Source organism: Quercus robur, chromosome 12 (assembly GCF_932294415.1).
Source record: "Quercus robur chromosome 12, dhQueRobu3.1, whole genome shotgun sequence".
Lineage (NCBI taxonomy): Eukaryota > Viridiplantae > Streptophyta > Magnoliopsida > Fagales > Fagaceae > Quercus > Quercus robur.
Window position 1 is genome coordinate 40,948,348 of NC_065545.1, and position 23,111 is coordinate 40,971,458.

General features: G+C 37.0%; 1 protein-coding gene across 2 annotated transcripts; it reads right to left on the reverse strand.

Moving 5' to 3' along the window:
- Positions 1 to 779: 779 nt before the first annotated feature.
- On the reverse strand, positions 780 to 22,352 carry LOC126710543 (beta-amylase 8). 2 transcript variants are annotated; one of them, XR_007649681.1, is made up of 11 exons: positions 21,878 to 22,352; positions 20,637 to 20,891; positions 15,147 to 15,227; positions 14,729 to 14,932; positions 12,745 to 12,939; positions 12,155 to 12,319; positions 9,507 to 9,767; positions 3,258 to 3,470; positions 2,821 to 3,040; positions 2,302 to 2,428; positions 780 to 1,970 (listed from the first exon to the last, which is right to left on the reverse strand). XR_007649681.1 is itself a non-coding variant. In XM_050411057.1 (10 exons), exons 1-10 carry the CDS (start codon positions 22,274 to 22,276, stop codon positions 1,942 to 1,944), a joined length of 2,022 nt encoding a protein of 673 aa, XP_050267014.1. In that variant the 5' UTR covers positions 22,277 to 22,351; the 3' UTR covers positions 780 to 1,941. The 2 variants fall into 2 exon arrangements, 1 of the variants encoding a protein (XP_050267014.1); XM_050411057.1 differs by lacking the exon at positions 2,302 to 2,428 and having other exon boundaries at positions 21,878 to 22,351.
- Between the last annotated feature and the right edge of the window lie 759 nt (positions 22,353 to 23,111).

Sequence of the window (23,111 nt, forward strand, 5' to 3'; positions counted from 1 at the left end):
TTGAAATGTCTTCTTGTTTTCTACTTTCAATATAAATTGTCACTCAATTGTAAAAAAATTATCTTATGAGACAGCTTTATAAGACATTTCTCGCATGTGTAGGTTTCACATATTGTGAGAGAAATGTCCCATGAAACTATTTCTTGAGATACTCTCATGTTTATGGGGTCATTCTTTAACAATCCGATGCAAGTGTGATACATCGATAATTCTACAAGAAATACATATGTACTTGCTAACCGCTCATCAATCACTAGCCATTCAATTTTGGTTACCATTGTATGTATGTGGCTATGTGCTACAATATGTGTATGAAAGTATATTTTTTATCTCCCTTAATGTTTGTAGTGTAACCTTACAATAAGTCTCAAGTCACAATATTTTTCAAAATCTATTTCACAAATACCAAGGTGATAAATTATTAACAGTAAACAATAGTCACGTTAGTAAAGGATTCATATAAAAATCATTAACAACTTACCAACTCACTAATTATGAAAAATATTGTCTGGCTTTACTCATAACCCTAATGTTTGCTCGTCATGGGCATTTTACTAGTCATACCTTGAGACAATTATGGAATTATGAGACAATAATGAAATTATGATACTAAGCAAGGAAATGGGTTTGATACAAAGGAATTTTGCAAAATTTTACAAATGATGTAGAAATTTTTGTTTGCAATGGGCGATCACACTATAATATGGGGCACCCTAACCATTGGTAATAATCCCGCTTCTGCTTAGTAAATGATGTTGCTTCACAGATGCAATAGAGAGTTTTTGGGTAAGGTTGAAACTCTTGAATTAGATAAACTTGTTCCTTAAATGAATACGTCTATTACGAATATGTCTATTCTCAAGGAGTGCATGTTTGCCTATAAATAATAGTAGTATAGTACTTTCATTTGCATTCAGCTCTGACACCATCATTGGCCTCGCAAAGACACAAGTCTGGCCATAAATGATCACTACTTTAAACAAGACTGCCATACACAAGGGACCGATGGTGGTATTAGAGCCAAGTTTCGTCTATAAAGACGCCTGCCCGCTTCATTTCCCCATCCCACCACCACCGTCCAAAATCCATCACACAGAGGAGGAAAAAATGCTTACAATGATATCATGTGAGGAAGACACAATGAGGAAGTGAACGAGGCCATCGCAGGTGTAGCATCAAGTCTAGTCACAAGAATCAACCATTAGTTGGTCCTGTTGCCACTGCTTGGAACTAAAGCACCCAATTCGACCCAACACCATAATGAGAGGCCCAAGGCCATTCACTGGCAAACTCAACCAACAAGGATCACTGCCAAGACCTAGGCTTTTTTGGTTTTATTCCTAGGGAGATTACCCAGCAATCACTTGCAGCAGAACTGTTTTTTGTACTCAAATCTTCGTTGTCCATGGAACTCCTTTTACACTGATGGCGTAATTCTATTTGGGTTAAGCAGACAACCCGTCTCTAGATGGCTAGACCCAGCTTGCTTCCAAGTATTCAGTGAGCCTTGTCAATTGAAGATTGCAGTTGCAAGAATTTACTATTAAATCACTAACTTTTGCCACTTCAAGTGCTAATACATCATCAACTAGGCCTTATCAACAATGCCTTCTTGACTGTGGTTGCTCATATGAATACATGAAACTTCCCAAGTAATTAACATAATTTATGTACAATGTCTGGAATTAGTGAACATAAAATTCTTTTGACGTCTGACTTTTTAAACACCCATTTACCTCAGCCCTTGCCTTAGCAAGCGGAGACATAATTCTAATTATAATATAGAATAATCTAAGACACCAGGTAATTAGACTGCACGGGTTGTTTAAGCAACCATAAAATCAGTAGCCTACATGCCACTCGTCCCCTTAAATGGCCTCAAGTTGAAACCAGCTTGTTTTAATAGTATCATTCATAAGGAAAAAAAGGATCCACACATTATCATGGTACCAGATCACCTGCAATCTCACCTGCAAAGGATAATCAACAAAAGACATTAAAAGGGGAAGTGTCAACATTAATTACCATATTCTCATGAGAATTAACATGATAAGACCGCAGTTTTAGCATTATGCACATTGGGCAGTGGAAAAAGAGTGGGCTGAGAGTAGATGTGGGTCAAAGATTCACTAGTATCCTCATTTCATATAAAATACACATGCAGACAAGTGAATCATAATCAAACTGTGTAGAAGGGACTAACAATAATGCATAAGCATCCCCATCTCCCCCAAAAACACTAGGGAAGTCTGAAAATTAACCCCATGTCACATATAATCAGGCTTTGAAGTTGACACATACCATGACATACTTTGGTGTCATAGGTTAAAAGAAATTGCTTCATGTAAAGAAATCTACTCCCCCCCCTCTCTAATACTCAGCTGGCATTAACTCTTTAAGGGGAAATTTTCAAATCTTCAAGGATGTCCTATAAACACAGGAAAAGACTACATTATATCTTAAATTGCATTACAAACAATTCAAATGAATTAAATGAGAACAATTGAAATTAATCTGTTCATAATAATAAATAGAACAACTGAGAGATTCAAGGAAGGAAACATTAAAAGTTTATTTTTAATTCCAAATTTAAGAGGGAAGATAATGACGCGCACGTGTGTGTGTATACACAAACATATGCACCCACTAGGTTTTGAACTCACAACCTCAACCTCCACTATTTCTTATGGGAGAAGGAAGTATCATTTGTGCTAGAGTTCATTGGTGATGCAAAGCATACAATGGAATAAGTTTTTGTCAAGATTTGTCCAATCCTATAAAATATTTTAGAGCAAATCAGATTTAACTCTGAATCCTTACCATGCATGGATTTAATGAAGTAATCCAACTCTGAGAAGCAAATTGTTCCTTGAACCAAAGGGGTTGGCTGTTGGTAAACAAAGAATGAAAAATGGCGGCGATCAGGATCACTGTTTGGCTTGGCCATCTCAACAATTCTCATGTATCCTTCTCTCTCATAACATGAAAGAGCATTCTCACCAGCTACAGTCAATCCTCGATCCCAGGCCGAGTTCAAAACCTGTAAAACAAATCAGCATCTATCACCTATACTGAAGAGATTAATCCATCCACATATTTGAGCAAAACAAAATATTTAACTGAACATGCACGGCATCAACATGCAATTCTAGGTAGTATGTCAAAGGCTGCTATTGTTAACCCTCAAAAGAAAAACCTATATATAAGTAACCTATAGAGTAAATGGGAAGTCCAAAGGCAATAAACGAGGCCATCACCTGCCGACTTAAACCTTCTGGGTCAGCCAATGCTTCATCATTTTCCAGACCAGAAACTTGCAATCTCAAGCAAACAAACTTCAATGTCACCGAGTGTTTTCTCAGGACCTCAAAAACTGGAGAGTATCCATTTTGGTTTGTAGGGTTATAGAATCCTGCTGTTAATTCCGCGGCATGGCTAGCAGTCTTGTACCACCAATGAATTGCAGGAACCTGCACATCAGAATCTTTTATAAATTTATATAATAGTTTATTTATTAACGTGCATGAACTCCAGTATAAGATATTCATTAAGAAACACTATCACCAAGCATCTACTTCGAAGACTAAATGGCCATAATTATTAAACACAACCTCCTAACTGGGATGGTTCTGGTTCCAGTCATGGTTATGTCCTAGTTTATAAGTTCTCAAAAGACTGCACATTCTCAACTAATGCAAGCATGCACCACAACCAGAATCAAACACCATCCCACCATAAGATTGGTCTATAGGCAGAACCTTCCATTGGTAGGAATCATGTTCAATTTTTAAAAAATCCACGGTGATAAAAGGTCCTCTTTTTTGTTTTTCTTTTCTTTTTCATTTCAAAGTGTGCTAGGGACAAAGACAAGCACACTAAGCCCCAAGAACACAGAGTTGGTGCATGATTGGAAGTGGGAGCAGGAGCAAAAACTGAAACTTGTAATATACCATGTTCGAGAGGTCCCTAAAGCGTTCAAGAGGTTACGCACATGTAAATTAATTTCAAATTTTCGTAGCTAAAAACTTACAAAACATCATAATAGATAAAAGGCTAAAATACAAAACTCACGCTCTATGTTTAACCAATATTCATTTCAATCTTTTAACTTTACTTTCATTCATTTCAATCCTCTAAGTTTCAAATTTATTCAATTAAGGCCTCTCCATCAACTTTTGTTAAATGTTACAGTTAATTGTCCAAATTTTTTATTTTTTTCTGATTAAAAAAATTCAGTTAATGATTGAAAAATATTTTCTAGATTTTTTTTAAAAACAATTTTAACGGAAGTTGACGAAGATACTTCAATTGAATAAACTTGAAACTTAGAGGGCAGAAATGAATGAAAGCAAAGTTTGAGGACTAAAATGAATTCTAGTGAAACTTAGAGGATGAGTTTTGCATTTTAGTCTAGATAAAACGAAGTGTATTTTAAATGGTCCCTAGGGAATTAACTTTATCTTCCTTATCAGAAAACTAAATAAATAACATTGAAGAAATCTGAAGATAAAAAGGAATGCGGTCCAATCAAGTCAGGTACCTGGTTTAAACTGTAAAATCAGGATTTCACTGGATTTGCCTAATTAGGTCTAAATTGCATGTTAGGCAGAATCAAACCCCATTCAGTAAATTATGTAAGACATTTATTTAAAAACTAATAAAAGAAGTAAAAAAATGACAAGTTAATTAAGGAGGTACAAAGAGTATGATTTGGAATTAGGTAAATTGGTGGAGAAGAAAACGCATGGTCGACCCCAACCATTGAGGATCTATAACTGACCTCAAAAGTTATGGGACTAAGGTGTTGCATATATGCTGTGTGTCTATAAGAAGATGATCGAAAGGTCCCCATAGCATTTAAGTACATATTTGTACATTTATTCCAAAAAGTCATAGCTAAAAAACTTTAAAAAACATTATAATAGATAACAACTAAGTGTATATTAAATGGTCCCTAGGAAAGTAATTTATCCTTGGGACCAGGGATCAGAAAGCTAAATAGTAATTTAGTCCAATCAAGTCAGGTAGCTGGTCAGCTGGGTAGACCTGCAAAATCAGAATTTGACTGGATTCACCCAATCAGGCCCAAATTGCAGGTTAGGACGAATCTAACCCCATCCAATAAATTATGAAAGTCGTGTATATCATACTAGTAAAAGTAGTAAAAAAAGACATGTTAATTAAGGAGGTGACAAAGAGTAGGATTTTGGATAGGGTGGAATGGTGGAGACAAATACATGTGATTGAATATGAATTAATAATGACAATTTTAAATTGGAATAGAATTCTTAAGGTGCACTTTTCTGTACTTCCAAAAATAACCTTATTGTCTAATTGAAGATTAATTAAATTAAGGTTATAAAGGTAAAACGAGAATTTAAAAATAAAATTTAAATTCCATAAAATTATAACACATTTTATACTTAAAACTATAAATCACTTGCAGTTAAAACTTAAAAATGTTTTTTTTTTATTGAAACGACACACATGAAACGGTTTGCAAAGAAAATAAAGCAACAAAGTACAAACCCCATTGAGCACTTTTTTATACAACTGAAGTAAATTTTTTTTTTTTTTTTTTAAAGTAATGGCTCCTCAAACTTCCATGTAAAGGGAAGCTTTCTCATTTTCTCAACCAATGTATAACCAAATTCAGCACTGTGCCCCCCCCCCCCCCCCCCCCCCACCCCACCCCCACCACAAAAAAAAAAAAAAAAAAAAAAAAAAAAAAAAAAAAATCAGTTGGTCAATACTAGTTTATTTGAAGGAAGTTTCATTGGACTGTTTCTTGTGATTTATGGTGGTTCTGCACAAATATGCCAGCAGAACCAAATTAACAAGTAAAGGTGCTCACTTGTTCTTTCTTTCTCTTGTAATAGAAAAAAAATCTCGCTCTCTCCCCCCCCAACCTAGACAGCTGTACCTGATATCTCCTTTGTAGCACTGTCTTGAATGAGATTTAAACGTTTTTATATGATGTCAAAGCTTCAATTTTTTGTATTCTGGTATATCAATTGGAGTTTGAATGGGTTAGGGGTTCTATTCAAAAGAGCAGCATCATGTCTGCAAAGACCCAGCCACAACCACCTATCATCATCTTTAAGCATCCACCAACCCCATTTCTCTTGCTCCACCTTGCTTCCAAGGTACTTTTCCATCAAAGAACCACTCAGCCATTTCCACCACAGTATTCATATTAAGTTAATCTTATAGTATCAAAGACTGAGATTGGATCAACCTATTAGCAGAACATGCTCAGTTTCCCATTTATTCTAAATTTCAACATAAAAATTATTTAGAAAATAATAAATGGGCAAAACTTAGGTAAAATACCTTAAGTGTGGTTCCTTAGGTTCCCCAATTACATCACAACATGTGGTCAATATACACATAAGCATAAACGGTGTTAACCTCAACTTAAACCCTAACAAATTTTTAGATCTGAATCATCTGGTTGAAAAAAAAAAAAAAAAAAAAACCAGCCAGATGTCACTCCTCCTCCTCCTTCCCTCCCAACCTCTCTAAGCTCTGCAACACTGCCACCAACTTCCTCTCCCTCTCAGGCAAGTTCCCAGGCAGTACAAGATCTCGAGATTGACATCCGCCACAACCCCATCGACACTAAACCTCCTTCCTCTTGCACTCATAAACCTTGGCTTTCATCCTCCAATGGCATGGGGGCATCACCAACCCACCACCCACTAGGCCTCACCTGGATCAATCCCAAAACTTCTCTCACCTCCACTGCTCACCAACACCAGTCTTCTGATTGTGTCAAAATCTCTCACTTCTGGGTTTTGCTTTTCATGGGTTGGATTTCAGTTAATTGATTAAGGTATTGAACCGGATTCATCTGCTTCTGGGTTTTCCTTTCCTTTTATTTTTTTTGGATTGGATTTAGTAGTGTTGGAAATTTTGGGTTGATAGGGTTTTGGTCTTCAAGGGGACACTGGAGATGTTTCTGGAGAGGGAGAGGATGTCAGTGACAGAGTGGTGGAGCTTAGAGAGGTTGTGAGGGAAGGAGGAGGAGGAGGAGGTTGAGGTTTGAGAGTGACAGTGGCTGGTTGGGTTTTTTTTTTTTTTTTAAATCAGGCAAGGGTTAAAAATGAGGTTAACACTGTTTGCTGACATGTATAAATTGACCACATTTAGTGATGTAATTAGGGAACCTAAGGAACCACACCTAAGTTACTATAACTAAGTTTTGCCCATAATAAATTATAACTTTAAAAAAAACATATGGCATAATGATTGCAGAGGCTGTTTGGTGGTGGTTTGAATCAATTTTTGACAAAGAAATCAGTAGTGGTCTGGTGGTGATAAAGGAGGAGATAGGTTACACAACATGTCAACAGCACAAGCTTTCCATATTTTCCCATGCACTTCTTATTTGTTTCCAATTAACTTTTACATTAGGAGTGAAAAAGTACCCTCTTTTTTTTTTTTTTTTTGATAGGTAATAAAGAAAAATTTATTAATAAAATTAACTGCAAGTACACTGGAAGAATAAACTAACAGAGCATCATGGTAAAGCTCTAAAACTACAAAAATCAACAAGCTCAACTAAACTAGCAAAAGAAAACATCCCTGAGGCTGACATCCACTCAAGAAGTGTCCTTGTAAAGAAAGCTTTCAGCTCTATCATAGTCCTCTCGCACTCATCAAAGCTCTTTGTATTTCTTTCCCTCCAAATACCACATCAAACAACGAGGAATAGCTTTTCAAATTTCAACACACTGATGACACCCAAAACCACCTTGCCAACAAGCTAATAAATCAATAACCCTCCTAGGCATCACCCAATATATCTCAAACAGGGCAAAAACAAAATCCCACATTTCTCTAGCCAAGGTGCAATGCATTAACAAATGATCTACCATTTCCTCATCCCTCTTACACATGCAACACCCAACTAACCAGGATAATATTATGCTTCCTCAAATTCTCCACTGTTAGAATGTTCCCTATAGAAGCCACCCAGAGGAAGAAAGACACTTTAGAGGGGACTTTGGCTTCCAAATATTTTCCCTAGGGAATTGAACACCACATAAGGGAGCTAACATATTATAAAAAGAACAAACCTCAGTCACTTCACTAGAATATAAAAGATCCAGGAAAACCATAAGAGATTCCAAATCCCAATCCTGGACTGCCTAATAAAATTTTATTGCCAGAAAATCGAACCATTCATTAACTTCATATGATCTGATACAAGAGCTTCCTTATTCTGAGCAATACAATATAATTCTGGAAAAGACTCCTCCTTAAGAGAAGTATCATCGCACCACACATCCAACAAAAACTTTACTCTTGTACCATCACCCACATTGAATTTAATAAATTGAGAAAATTTAATCCACCCCAGCTGGATGAATTTCCAGAGGCTCACCCCATATGTCCCAGTGGCTGGTTTTGTACACCAACCACCTCCCATACAGCCATACTTCAGATCCACCACTCGCCTCCAAAACGAGTCCCTCTCTAGTTGGCCTCCACAACCACTTAAACAATAGTGCCTCATTAAAAATTTTGAGCTTTCTTACAGCCAGCCCACCATTTTGATAAGGCAAATATATTTTATCCCAACTAACCAAGTGTAGCTTAGACTCCTCCCCCAACCCGCTCCACAGGAAGTCTCATTGTAGTCTCTCAAGACAAAGGGCTATATCATGTTGCAAGTAAAAAAATTGATAAAAAGACTATTGCAATAAAATTATGAATATCATTATTTTGGTTTTCAACATTAGACAGAATTTTCAGGACAAAAAAAAAGGAATGTTCTTTATTCTTAAAAGGATGGGGCTAGTACAAATTGCACAATGTAGGTGCATCATGTGAGTGCAAGTTCCTGAATATTAAATCAAAGAGAACAGTTGAGTTGTAAAATTAGATATGGTTAAAGAGAGAAAAGGAGAAAAGAAGAATGGAGAGGGAGAAACAGATTTGAGAAAAAGGTGTAAGGCTACATAAGTCAATCCCTCACCTTAGCACATATTTATATTGGGGTTTATGGCATGATTACAAGAGTGCTAATGTAAATAAATGTGATTAAAAAATATAATACAAACTAACTCTAACAAGTAGCCAAATCATAAAACAAGACCAACTGAATGACTGAAATGATCAGGGTGCAATTCATCCACCAGAACCAAATTTAAAAATCAAATATACTCCCTAAACTAAGTTCAGTAATTCAGCCAAAATTCAAGCACAGGTAGACTTGTTTTGGAGGCAATGAAAGTGATAGTGGCAATGGAGGTTAATTCAGAGAGGAACTGTGATCGACAGAGGTTGGTGTGAAAAGATAGGCAGTGCCTGAAATGTCAGCAAAATACTATGGATTTTTCTTTTGACTTTCAATGGCATCTCTAAAATGATTATTGGTTATAATTTGTATAAGGAACACCAACAGAATTTAGTGACTTGAGAAAGTCATAAAGAGAGATGAAAATACAACTTAACATACTAAATATTGGATAGATGTATTGAGATGCACCAATGCTTACCTTAATAATTATTTTTATTTCATCAAATGCAAGGCTTGCAAGAGACAAAACGTTATCTGCATGGTCTATTAATGTCTGTGCATACCAATGGAGGAAAAAGCGGCCATAGTAGCTATCATAATCACCTCGTTCGCAAAAGAACCCAGTTTCATGTGGCCTAGAATTGTATTGACCGGCATTATCAGGACACTTACCCCAGAATGAGTGCCCCCGCAATTTAGATGCTCTGCACAGACTTTGTTGTAGATACTTATCATAGCACTGCCATAAATGCAATCAATATAAGTGGAAGGAATTATAATGAGCACAGTTTTAATTTTGAAATAACAAGCAATGCACGGTTTTTGTTGAAAAATCAATGAGATTAGACATAAACATGTACAGAACTACAGAAGTTCAATACAATTATAATGAGCATAATTTCAAATTTCAAATAAGTAGTCATGCAAGCTTTTGCTGCAAAACCAATGTGACAATATAAACATGTATAGAATTTCCCGATCATAAGATTACTATATCATGTAATTGATTAATATCTCATGGCCTTGCTAACTGATAGATGATAGGTAAGGCAAAAATTTCCCAATCATTTTTTTTTTTTGATAAATAACGTAAGAATATTATTAATAATAAAAATTACCAAACCGAGTACATTGGGGATGTACTATGGGGGCACAAATCAAGAAACAAAAGAACAACAGTCAAGAAAAATAGAAAAGGAAGAACAAGAAAAATGAGAAAAAACCACACTCCATTCAAAGAGAGTGCGTAAGAAAAAGGATTTAATCTCCAGCAAAGAGCGTTCGCAACCCTCAAAGCTTCTAGCATTCCTTTCACGCCAAATGCACCAAATCAAGCAATGAGGCACTAATTTCCGAACATCAATGTGACGATGTCGCGCAAACTTTCCTTCCCAAGCCTCAAAACAACTCAAGAACAGTATGAGGCATAACCCATCGAATACCAAACAAGCAGAAAACCAAAGACCACAACTCCCAAGCTATGGAACAATGAAGTAGAAGATGATCCACCGACTCCCCACACCTCTTACACATATAGCACCAGTCAAGCACTATCACTCGCCTTTTACAAAGGTTATCTATTGTTAAGATCTTACCTAAGGAAGCAGACTGAGAAAAGAAAGCTACCCTTGGAGGAACCTTCGATTGCCATATCATTTTCCATGGAAAGGAAACAAGATTAGGAGCGTAGAAGGAACTATAATAACCTCTAACCTCAAAACCTCTATTCCTTGCAGCCTTCCAACAAACCTTATCTGGGCCAAACCCCTACACTGACGAAGAATATACCAACTCCATAAACCGATCAAAGGCTTCTTCTTCCCAATCTTGTGGTGGACGACGAAATTGCACATTCCAGTGAAATCTCCCAACCGACCAATCCATAACTTCAGCCACCGAGGAATCCTTTGACCTACTAAGATAGTAAAGCTTTGGAAAGGCCTCTTGGAGGGTACAATCCCCACACCGCACATGCTTCCAAAATTTCACTCTAGTACCATCCCCCACATCATAAACAAGAAATTTAGAGAAGTTCAACCAGCCACTTCTAATGTATCTCCACAAGCTGACCCCATAAGGACTTGTCACCTTCTTCGTACATCAACCACCCCAAATATTCCCATATTTTGCCTCTATAACCCTCCTCCATAAAGCATCAGTCTCCGAGCCATACCTCCACAACCATTTACCTAGTAAGGCAGAATTAAAGGTACCCAACCGTCTAATACCCAACCCCCCAACCTGCAAAGGCCTACAAACCTTGGCCCAATTAAGTAAATGAATTTTAGGTTCACCTCCAATCCCATTCCACAAAAAATCTCTCTGTAATTTCTCCATACGCTTAGCCATCTTACCTGGTAAAGGAAGAAGGGAAAGAAAGTATATAGGTAAAGAAGATAGTGAGCTTTTAATGAGTGTCACCTTACCCCCTTTAGATAAATACATTCTCTTCCAACCTGCTAATCTCCTCTCCATTCTCTCTAGGATAGGATTCCAAACAGACAAATCCTTAAATTTCCCAATCATAAGATTAGTTTTCTAAACAATAACATGTATTTGGTATTCCATGCAAGTATTAGCATGTTTGTATTTTTCTGTCAGTGTATGTGTGCTTTTGTGATGTAAGTATGCATTCATGTTATGTTGCATGTATATATTGTGAAAATTTCAGTTTGGAAAGTAACAATGTAAAGTAGGACCATGTCAGAGATAGAAAGATTAGGGGCAGCATATTATTTGTATACATATATCAATACTTTTTTTGATACATTTTAAGTGGGGGAGGGGGGCTCCATACCCTGGACGTCTCCATTGAAAACACCTGGAAATGCATTTGACCTAAAGGTAATTGGTGTGCACATATATCAATACTAACGGTTCTGAAACAAACCCTTATAAAATGATGACCCAATGGATAGCAGTATGGCCTAGTGCATTTCTTTTCCATACATTAAAAAGAACTAGGATTTCAGGGCAATGGGATGATGTTAATGCATTCTTATTCCATTTAAAAATAAAAACTCACAATATACAGAAGAAAACGTCGACTATAGAGTTACAATAAATAAAACTGAAGGTGTATATATATATATATATATATATGGAGCAGTTAGGTTTACTAGATACCTGAAATTCACCAATACCAGGATACCTCCATCCCATCCTTTCAGAAGAAGAAGGATACTTCAGCTCCCCAGATGCCCCGAGTCCGATCTCTACAGAAGAAATTTGACCCTCTGCAAACAAGTCATCAAATTCTGTCCGGAAGCTTCTCATGAAATCAAAATAGACCTGCACAAATTTGAGACTGCTGATGAGTAACAAAAATCCAAAAGATATAAGCATAAATGAGTTTTAACTTTCGACTGAGAACAACTGGTCCTATGCATAAAAGACTTGTTATGAAGAACCATTTTGAGATTAACTGACTTGAACAAAAAAAAAGACAAACATTTACAATAGACATAAGCATAAATGCGAGACTACTAATGAGCAACAAAAAGCATAAATGAGTTCCAACTGAGAACAACAGGTCCCATGCATAAAAGACTCATGTTATGAAGTACCATTTTGTGATTAACTAACATGAAAGAAAAAAAAAAAGAACATTAACAAGAGAAAGTGGCGACAATGTCTTAGTAGAAGTTCAATAAAATAAAATTTATAGCTTCATTTTCAATAGTAAAGAAAGACAAATTTATCAATTCAATAAATACCTCAATGGCAGTTCTTCCTTTTAGAACTCGTTCTTTATCAATGCCCCATGACAGACATTCAGGATTCCTCCTACCTTCACGATCTGTGAAGAATATATCCGGGTTGTCTTTTCCAATCTCCATAACCCATTGTGGAAGGGCAATCAACGTGTCACCAGAGTCATTTCCTCCATACTCATGAAATGCCATCACAACCTTTGGAATTTTATAAGATATTTTAAAAATTATTCAACAACAATGAGTAATATGCATTCTCTTAAAAAGACAAACTGTCAATTAGAGAAACCCTTACCTATAAAAATCAGTCATAATAATGTTTCCATAATAACCCTATATTCTCACCGATTAGAAAAGAATCATGAATTAGAATTTTTAACATGAAAATTTTAGGTAGCAAAGCACTTTGAGCTCCTATACTTGGTAGGGTTCAAGAATACGCCGAAACTTGAGAGACCAATAAACAGACACAACAGTGTAAATGTAGGTTCTCAGGGAGTACCACATTTTTTTTTTTTTTTTTTTTTGGTTTTACAACATGTTTTATTGATAAGGGACTACCTCAAATCCTATTGTATCTATGAATAAATAAAAAAGACAAACTTCAATTTACTTATAAAAAAAATCCTAAAGAATTATAAAAATGCAGTTACAAATAAATGAATAATATGACAGGGGACTCAATTTATCCACAGTAGAATGACTTTCACTAGGACCCAAGACACAATACACTATGAATATGTTAGAGTCTGCCATTACATCCATCAAAAGAAAAAATACAATTCGAAAATTTCAGAAATGCAACTTTATAGAATGTAAAAAAATCAGAAACACTTAGAAATGTTTGGAAACATTGAAAAAGATATTCAAAAAATATATATATCTAGCAAATGATAAAGCAAGCATGAAGAGCCTATACACTTAGACTTATGCGAGACTAATGTCAAACAAGTTAGAAGACGTGTCAACAGAATGAAACTCTTCTACATAGTGACTAAAATTTCTTTCAGAAAATTGTGGTTGATGTGATCTACAACATCTTCAACAAAATGTTCAGTTAATCAACATCTACACATGAAATTCTATTGAAGTCATCAACAGAATGGGTTCATCTCTCATTATTTGACTCGCCAAATTGGTAGATGACATGAGAACACGAGTAACTTAAACTTTTCTAAAATGTTTTCAACTTTTGGTAGGTCTATCTCATCGAAGATGGTCACACTTTGATCAAAACTAAATTATTCCGTAAGGAAGCACCGCCTTACAAAAGCTAGTTATATATTGAAATAAATAAATATATGACACAAATCCATTCTTTTGAAAGACAAGTGATCACTAGTTTTATACATTACATAACATATTTATATGTATATGTGTGTATTTGTGATGGTTCTTATGTGATGTGTATCATTTCTTCATATAAACTGGGAAGATTTGATTTTATGTTTAGATTTATTTGACAATTTCAATCCTACACATGAATCCGCCAATAGGCTCTCCAGTTAACAATAGAGGAACATATAGTGCAAAATTGTATAGGTCCAAACCATTCAACTTAAACTACAAACAACAAAGATGGGGGGATCTTTCATATTTACTTAAATTAGTAGAATGGGTCATATTTTTTTTATATTTAAATGATAAATGGCATTGCAAGTGTGAGAAAAAAAAATGTATGATCAATTTTTACATAAACAACATTTTTATTTTTATTTTGATAAGTATAAACAACATTTTTATTTTATTATCTTTACTTTGTTATTTTTCAAATAAGGGGTACTTAATCTATTGATGGCCAGCATTAAAATAAATAAATAAATAAGTAAAGACATTGTATGTACATGGGTGACATCCTATGAATTTAGATATGGTAAAATTCACCAACATATACATAATATATTGGACATGTTTATGCACATGTTTAAAATATTTGAACCTATGCCAAATACCATACACATAACTCAATTAAATCCTGGGAGTCTACCTGCAAATTCAGCTTGAATTCCTGGATGATGTTAAAGAGTTCCCTATAGCCAGACCATACGTATTTCTGTGGACTCCAGCCTTCAACAATACCCCACCAACAATCAATAACAACACCATCTACATTTAAAGACTTCAAATGACTAAGCTCCTGTCTAACACCTTCAGGATCAATCAACTGGCAGAAATTGTTGATAACACCAGTCTGCCACAGAAGTCTAAGGATTTTACAATTCATAGAAACAATTACAAAATCTGAAAATAGAGTACACATGATATAATTTGTAAACGCAGAAGAAAAATGTATAAAAACAAAATTAAAATATGAAAAAGAAAGCAAGCAGATAATTAAGTAAGCACTTGTCAAAAGATTAATCTCAATACAAAATATTATAAATCAGAAAATGAAAAACACCTACCGGAAGCTTTACATAAACAGGGACATATGGAGTGCTTGTAAAACCATTCCCATGCTCCCCAGAATGAATATCTTGAATAAGCTGCACCAATAAACCACCTGATCAGATATTTTCTTACTTGACAGCTTCAAACAACAATGACGCTCCCCAGACAATTATATCAGATAACAAATGTCTCGTGTGTGACCAATGAACCAAAAATATTGTGACACATGCACACAAATACATACCCTGACACAAGACAAAACCAAAACTGATGCAACTCTAAAATTAAAGAAATGAAAAATAAAATAACCTTGAAATAAGCACTTTGGCTTGTTTGGAATTGGTACCAAACAAGGAAGCATAACCTAGGAATCCACACCACCTAGGGTCGCTTAGAATCAGCACCAAGGAATTGAAGAAAAAATTCCAACAAATAATTTTTATTACTCAGGCAAATATGAACGATCTTCATTGGAGTACAATAGTGTGTTTATATAGACTAATAGGAGTTAAGCCTAATTCTAATTGACTTAGAAAAGCCTAATTATTGAATTAGAAAAATAACCTATCTCTAGGAAATCAAATAAATACCTGTGAGGACACAATTTGGAACGACCCCTAATAATGTTGGGTTCGCGCGTAAAAAGACCCAAACAATATTATTTATAGAGCGTGGGTTTGAAAGGCTAGACCTTGGTCACAAGACAGTGGTTTTCCGTGGCGTTCATACATAATTAAATCGTGTTCGCCTTAGGAGTCTTTCTCCTGGAGGCGGGCTGGGTGGCTCTGATTTTTGGCCATTTTTCCCAGCCTCTTTCCCCGGATTGCTTCTTTTTCCTTTTATACTAGCCTGTATCCCTTATCCAACGTCCACGTGTGGGTTCAATTTTCCATGACTAATACTTGTCCCATCAGCCCATACCCAGAGTGATTGGGGGTGGTTGTAAAAGCTGAAGAGTATGGCTCTGTCAGGTGCAGAGTATTGAATGGCAGTAAGAGCAGTTTTCCCTTTGTACTTGGTCGTTATACTATCCAGCGTACCCTTCTCTATTGACCTAGATATTTTAGATTTTTTCCCAAACTGTTCCTATACCGTTTTTGCCCTTTCTTCCAGGGAGACCTCGAATATGCCGAGGACAAAATCATCCTCGGCTGGGTCTCAAGACTATTTGGACTTCTATTACCTATCCTCGGCTATAACCTTCCTCGGCTCGGGCCTTGGGCCCCAGTGTAAAAATGGGCCAGGGCCACAAATTATTGGACCCCACTATCCCCTCAAAATCCTGCTGTCCGACCTCTTGGTCGGAGAGGAGGGTTTTAGTAATGCCACGCCTTTATTGCGGTCTGCTTAGATCTGCCCTTCATCAATGTGGGTGTCTCTCCACCTATCCAGGAAACATACCGGACTACGAGATGCGGTTTGCTTTGAATTCATTCATGATGCGTTCCTGTCGCTTCATTATCTGAAACGCGCCTTTAATGATTTCCCTTTACGAGACCATTTAAATTCAACAGTTATTGACGGCGTGGGGAAGTGGAACGGGTATATTCTCGTTTACCGATTTTCTTGGAAACTTGGACAGATTAAATGCCTCCCGTTTTGCCCTTCATATAAGAAGGAAAGCAGGAGGCTACCTCTCTTACACAGAGACCTTTCAATCCTTTTAAAGTCTGAAAACCCTTAGTCTCCCCCAGAGTTTCCCTTATCCGCTCGCTTGCACTTTGAATTGTGATTTGTCCACGATAGGAGCGGGAATGAAGAGACCATACCCTTCCCAGAAATGCTACGTTCTTGTGAAACTCAAAATGGCTTGGTCAGGGCAGGGATGGCAAAGACTCAAGATACTTCTCATCCTCCTTTCAGCCAAAATCCGAAGCAGGGGCTCATCACGTCAAACTTTTGGCGCGACTGAGCTGGGGTCACCCATTATCAGTACCAGCCGCTCTCTTGTGAGCATAGCTAACATGGCACCGGCGTGTTAGGAGTCAGGACTGACGTAGGGACAAAGTATCCCTGCTTCTTCCTCTCTTCCTTCACTGGTGCCTCCTTTTGCCTCTCCTTCTTCTTCTTTCCCATCACCAGATCCATCTTGGTGCTTTTCCTTCTTCCTCTTCTTCTCCTCTCACCCCTAGGAAGGTCCTCCTCTCAATATGGGCGTCACTGGGGCAGAATTTGGAAAGACTTGGAAGCAGAGCTTAAAAAGATTTCTGGTTGTTTGTTTGTTTGTTTTTTTTTTTTTTTTTTTTTTTTATTGCTTTTGTAATTCGTTTTTTATATAGTCTTGTTTAAGCCCTTCATTGTACGCTGTAATGCCTCTTTATATTAATAAAAAGTCATCATGCTTTACTTCATATATTCTATCTTTTTTTTTTTAAATGGTTATGCCGTGAATAGACGTACTACCCTGTGATTTTTTAGTTTTGTACTATGAACGATGCTTAGGGCCGAAATCCCAATCAATAAAAAGACCTTGCTTTGTACTTATTGAAACTATCCGACATAATAAGTTCGATTTGAACAAATGATACTTAGGGCTGAAATCCTTACTAAGAAGAAAAGGAAAAGATATTATGATGAGCTTATTAGAGCTGTCTGGCATAATAACGCCGACCTGAGAAAACAATATTTTGGGCCGAAATCCCTTACCAAGAAAAAAGATGTCATGATGAACTTATTAGAGGTATCGTGTACAATAAGACCAACCTGAAAATGGGTTGTATACCCCAAACAAGTTTGGGTTGTATACCCCAAACTTGTTTAAGCCCTTCATTGTACACTGTAATGCCTCTTTATATTAATAAAAAGTCATCATGCTTTACTTCATATATTCTATCTCTTTTTTTTTAAATGGTTATGCCATGAATAGACGTACTACCCTGTGATTTTTTAGTTTTGTACTATGAACGATGCTTAGGGCCGAAATCCCAGTCAATAAAAAGACCTTGCTTTGTACTTATTGAAACTATCCGACATAATAAGGCCGATTTGAACAAATGATACTTAGGGCTGAAATCCTTACTAAGAAGAAAAGGAAAAAATATTATGATGAGCTTATTAGAGCTGTCTGGCATAATAACGCCGACCTGAGAAAACAATATTTTGGGCCGAAATCCCTTACCAAGAAAAAAGATGTCATGATGAACTTATTAGAGGTATCGTGTACAATAAGACCAACCTGAAAATGGGTTGTATACCCCAAACTTGAGCGAGGTGACGGCTGAATGCTCGATGCCGACATGAAAATGGGTTGTATACCCCAAATTTGAACAAGGTGATGGCTGAATGCTCGATGCCATGTAGGAAGTAATCATCCGAGGATATATAACCCAAAATGTACAACCCCTGTAGGTCACTGAGTAATAAGGCGTTTCGCCATCTTCCTAATAACTTTCATAGCCTTAACCTTTTATGGTATTTGGTCCGAGGACTGAGCGACTTAGAATTCTTCTTAAGTAGCTGACTTCTCCATAGGTTTGAGTCCGAGGACCATGCAATACCTTGGTTGTGGCCAAAACTTGATTTCTAAGTAGTTGGTTTCCCCATAGGTTTGAGTCCGAAGACCATGCAATACCTTGGTTCTGTCCGAAACTTGGTATTTAAGTAGTTGGTTTCCCCATATGTTTGAGTCCGAGAACCATGCAATACCTTGGTTCTGTCCGAAACTTGATATTTAAGTAACTTGATATTTAAGTAGTTGGTTTCCCCATAAGTTTGAGTCCGAGAACCATGCAATACCTTGATTCTGTCCAAAACTTGATTTTTAAGTAGTTGGGGGAATTAACCCCTTAGTTATGGCGTGGGACCTTGGTTTAGGGGAATTAGCTTCTCGGCCAAGCCCCTAGAACCATCAGTGCTGCTGACGCTACGAAGCGCAGTCCCTAGTAAAGAAACATAGACCCTAGCGAAGAAACGTAGCCCTTAGTGGAACTTTACGCTAGAACACTACAACCGGCTGTTAGAAATGACAAGGGAACTGTCTCGACCTACCGCCTATGCCAACACACAAGCCTTCCTCACAGACGGCGCCAATTGTGAGGACACAATTTGGAACGACCCCTAATAATGTTGGGTTCGCGCGTAAAAAAACCCAAACAATATCATTTATAGAGCGTGGGTTTGAAAGGCTAGACCTTGGTCTCAAGACAGTGGTTTTCCATGACGTTCATACATAATTAAATCGTGTTCGCCTTAGGAGTCTTTCTCCTGGAGGCGGGCTGGGTGGCTCTGGTTTTTGGCCATTTTTCCCAGCCTCTTTCCCCGGATTGCTTCATTTTCCTTTTATACTAGCCTGTATCCCTTATCCAACGTCCACATATGGGTTCAATTTTCCATGACTGATACTTGTCCCATCAGCCCATACCCAGAGTGGTTGGGGGTGGTTGTAAAAGCTGAAGAGTATGGCTCTGTCAGGTGCAGAGTATTGAATGGCAGTAAGGGCAGCTTTTCCTTTGTACTTGGTCGTTATACTATCCAGCGTACCCTTCTCTATTGACCTAGATATTTTAGATTTTTTCCCAAACTGTTCCTATACCGTTTTTGCCCTTTCTTCCAGGGAGACCTCGGATATGCCGAGGACAAAATCATCCTCGGCTGTGTCTCAAGACTATTTGGACTTCTATTACCTATCCTCGGCTATAACCTTCCTCGGCTCGGGCCTTGAGCCCCAGTGTAAAAATGGACCAGGGTCACAAATTATTGGACCCCACAATACCAATAACCTAACTAACTAATAAGATTTAAAATAAATCCAGCAGACCAAAAGTAAAAGATATAATTGACTTCTAAAAGTATACAAAGCTAAATTAAAATAAAACTGTCTTCGCACATCATACCAAAACGAATGTAACTCTGGACAAAAAAAAAAAAAAAAATCTAATAACAAGCACCACTTGTTTGGAATTGGCTTCAAGCAAGCAACTAAAACCTAGGAATTTGCACATAGGATCACCTAGAATCAGCACGTAGGGTCACCTAGAATCAGCAGCTACTAAGAGAAGAAACTCCAACAAATTTTTTGATTACCAAAGCAAACTGTAAACAATCTCCATTGGAGTACAATAGTGTGCCTAAATATTGCATTACAAAGATAATCTTTCTCTAAGGGATTAAATAAAATACTAATCACTTAGAATAATCAATGGACCAATAGTAAAAAACAATTGACTTATAAAATTAGAAAAAACTAAAGTAAATTAAATTTTCTTTGCATTTCTTGCATCACACCCCACCCACCTACACGTATATGTAGATGTAGGTATTTGCACATAAAGGAAATATTAAACTACCCCCTTTCACCTAGAGGTCAACCTTATCACCGTGATTTACAAAAAACAACAACAATAATAATAATAATAATAATAATAAAGAAATAAAAATTAATAAGTTGACATTGCCAACAAAAGTAGAACAAATTTTTTGAACGAAAGACATGTTGATAACCCTGTTTGCAAGGTAGCATTCATATCGATAAATTGGTAAAAGAAATGAAGGTGATGAGGGTCTACCTCTATACCGCATTGGACCGAAGTCGAATTGATGGGGCTTACAGAGGCTGAGGCTACAGTGGTATATTTGGTATCCATCTCTCTGTCTCTCTCTCCTATTACAACAGATGAATCAAGAGAAGCTGGTGACAAGCTGTCATCAATTCCAAGAAGCGACGGTGAACACTCTATTGTTGTTTGTTTGACAGAACAATGTGTCAAACTCATAGCCGCAGCAGAAGCAGATAGTGGACTCTCAACTGGAAATGCTGCTGCCTGTCAATGCATATGCAATTGCATAATTATATAGGGTTTTGATTGTCTCACACTCCCTTACGTACTCTCCGTACACATCATGTGTCAAAATGTAAACATTCTTGAAACATTCAGACACCTTGTGTGAAAGTGTATAGATTGTGTGTACAGGAGTGTACATCATCAAGTGTGAAACAAAAATTTTCCAATTGTCAAAAAATAGAGTGTGATAAATAAACTTCTTGTATTATTGATATGCCTAAATTACATCACTAAACACTCTTATATATATATATATATATATATATAAGAGGTAGCCCAAGAAAATATCACTAACAAATTAACTAATTCTGACCGAATACAAAAGGCATATGTGGAACCATAGAGTGACCCCCAAATAAAACTAGTTCATATTCTACTTATATAAGAACTGAACAAGAACGAGTTACCTCAACATACAAACCAACTTAACTTACTAAAATAGAGGTTTGTCTTTTTTTCCATAACATTCAAAGCTCAATTTTTTTTTTCTCTCTTTTCATTCACTTTCTCAATAACCAAACATAGACAAAGCTTATTTTTAACTAACTGACTGACTAAATAGAGATTTTTTTTTTCTTTCCCACAACATGCAAAGATCAAAAAAAAAAAAATCTCTTTTCATTCACTTTCTCAGCAACCAAACAGAAATACAGCCAATTTCTAACTAATTAACTAACTGACTAAATAGTGGTTTTTTTATATATATTTAAATTCCATTACTTTCAAAGCTCAAGTTTTTTTTTCCATCTCTTTCCATTCACTTTATAAGTATAGAAAAAAAAAAATTTCCATAACACTTAAAGCTCAATTTTTCCCCTCTTTCATCCACTTTCTCAGCAACCAAACAGAGATAAAAGCCAATTTCTAAACATTAATCATACACATTATATAAAAATTCAAAACACAATTACAATCCAAATTGAATTTCAAATTATCGCCTAAATTTGTATCAAATCGATAATTACCAATTGCGGCAATTGGGATTGGGAAGGAGCGGGTGCGGGTGCGGGCGTGGGCGGCGATTGTCGATACGTGGTCCCGTCGGCCTCGACGACCCACCCGGCCTCACGCGCCAGCGCGGCGAGCACGTCGTTCATGTCGGCACGCGCCGGGAGCGGGAAATTACCGTACTGCCTGAGACCGGCAAGCATGCGGCTTGTAATGGCGCGGCGGTGTCGCTCTCTGAGCTTCGTTCTCTCTTTCTCCTTCTCCCTCTCCTTTTTTCCCTTGTTTCCCGACGCGCCTCCGGCCGCTACTGCGGCGAATCCACGTGGCCGGCGTGTCTGGGTTTGGGCCTGCGGGTTTGGTACTACCAAGTTGGTGGTGGTGGTGGTGGTGGTGGTAATGGTATCGTCTTCGTCCATGGTGGGGGATTTTTTGTGGTAGTAGTAGCGAGTACTGTGTGGCGAGTGGTTTTCAGTTTGTTAGTTGTTAGTGTTACCGCTTGTTAAGTTTAGATAGATCATGCTTTCTTTGTTTTTTTTTTTTTTTTAAAAATTCCTTGTTTCTCGTGATAATAGTTCTGTATAATAGCAAAACACCGATTAATTTTTGATGTAGGTAGAAATTGAATCTCAGATCTCTTATTCAATTATCAAAAAATTTACCAGTTTAATTAACTGGAATCCACTATTTTTATGTTACTTGGTAGTATGAATCAGAGAAAAACTTTAGGCAAAAATGCAAAACTGACCCTCTAACTTTCACATTTTTTTATTTTAGTCCTCTCACTTTTAGTTTTGTCAATTTAGTCTTCTAACTTTCAATTTTTGTCAATGTAGAGCTCCGTTACATTTCTGTTAGTTACTGCCGTTAGACCCACCGAAATGATGCTGTTTTGCATTTTATATTTTTTTTTTTAATTCGGAATTAAAAGTAAATAAAAAAATTAAAAAAACATTAAGGGGAACTCGATGTAACTCATTCCTTGCTGATGGTGGACTAAATGCCGAGGGTGTTGCGGTGGAGAGAGTCGAGGTCGAGGTCGAGGTCAGGACGCTCAAGGGACTTGCTAGTGGGGTCACCAACGCGAGCGGTGGCTCCGTCGATGAGGGCGACGGGCTGGTGGCCGAAGCGGTGGAACCAGGAGAGGACGATGAGGCTGAGGAGGTTGTCGAGGTGGAGAGACTGAGCGGTGGGGTTGAAATCGCAGTAAACTTTAAGAGCTGAGGAGAAAAGGAGGAAACAGCGATGGCGGTG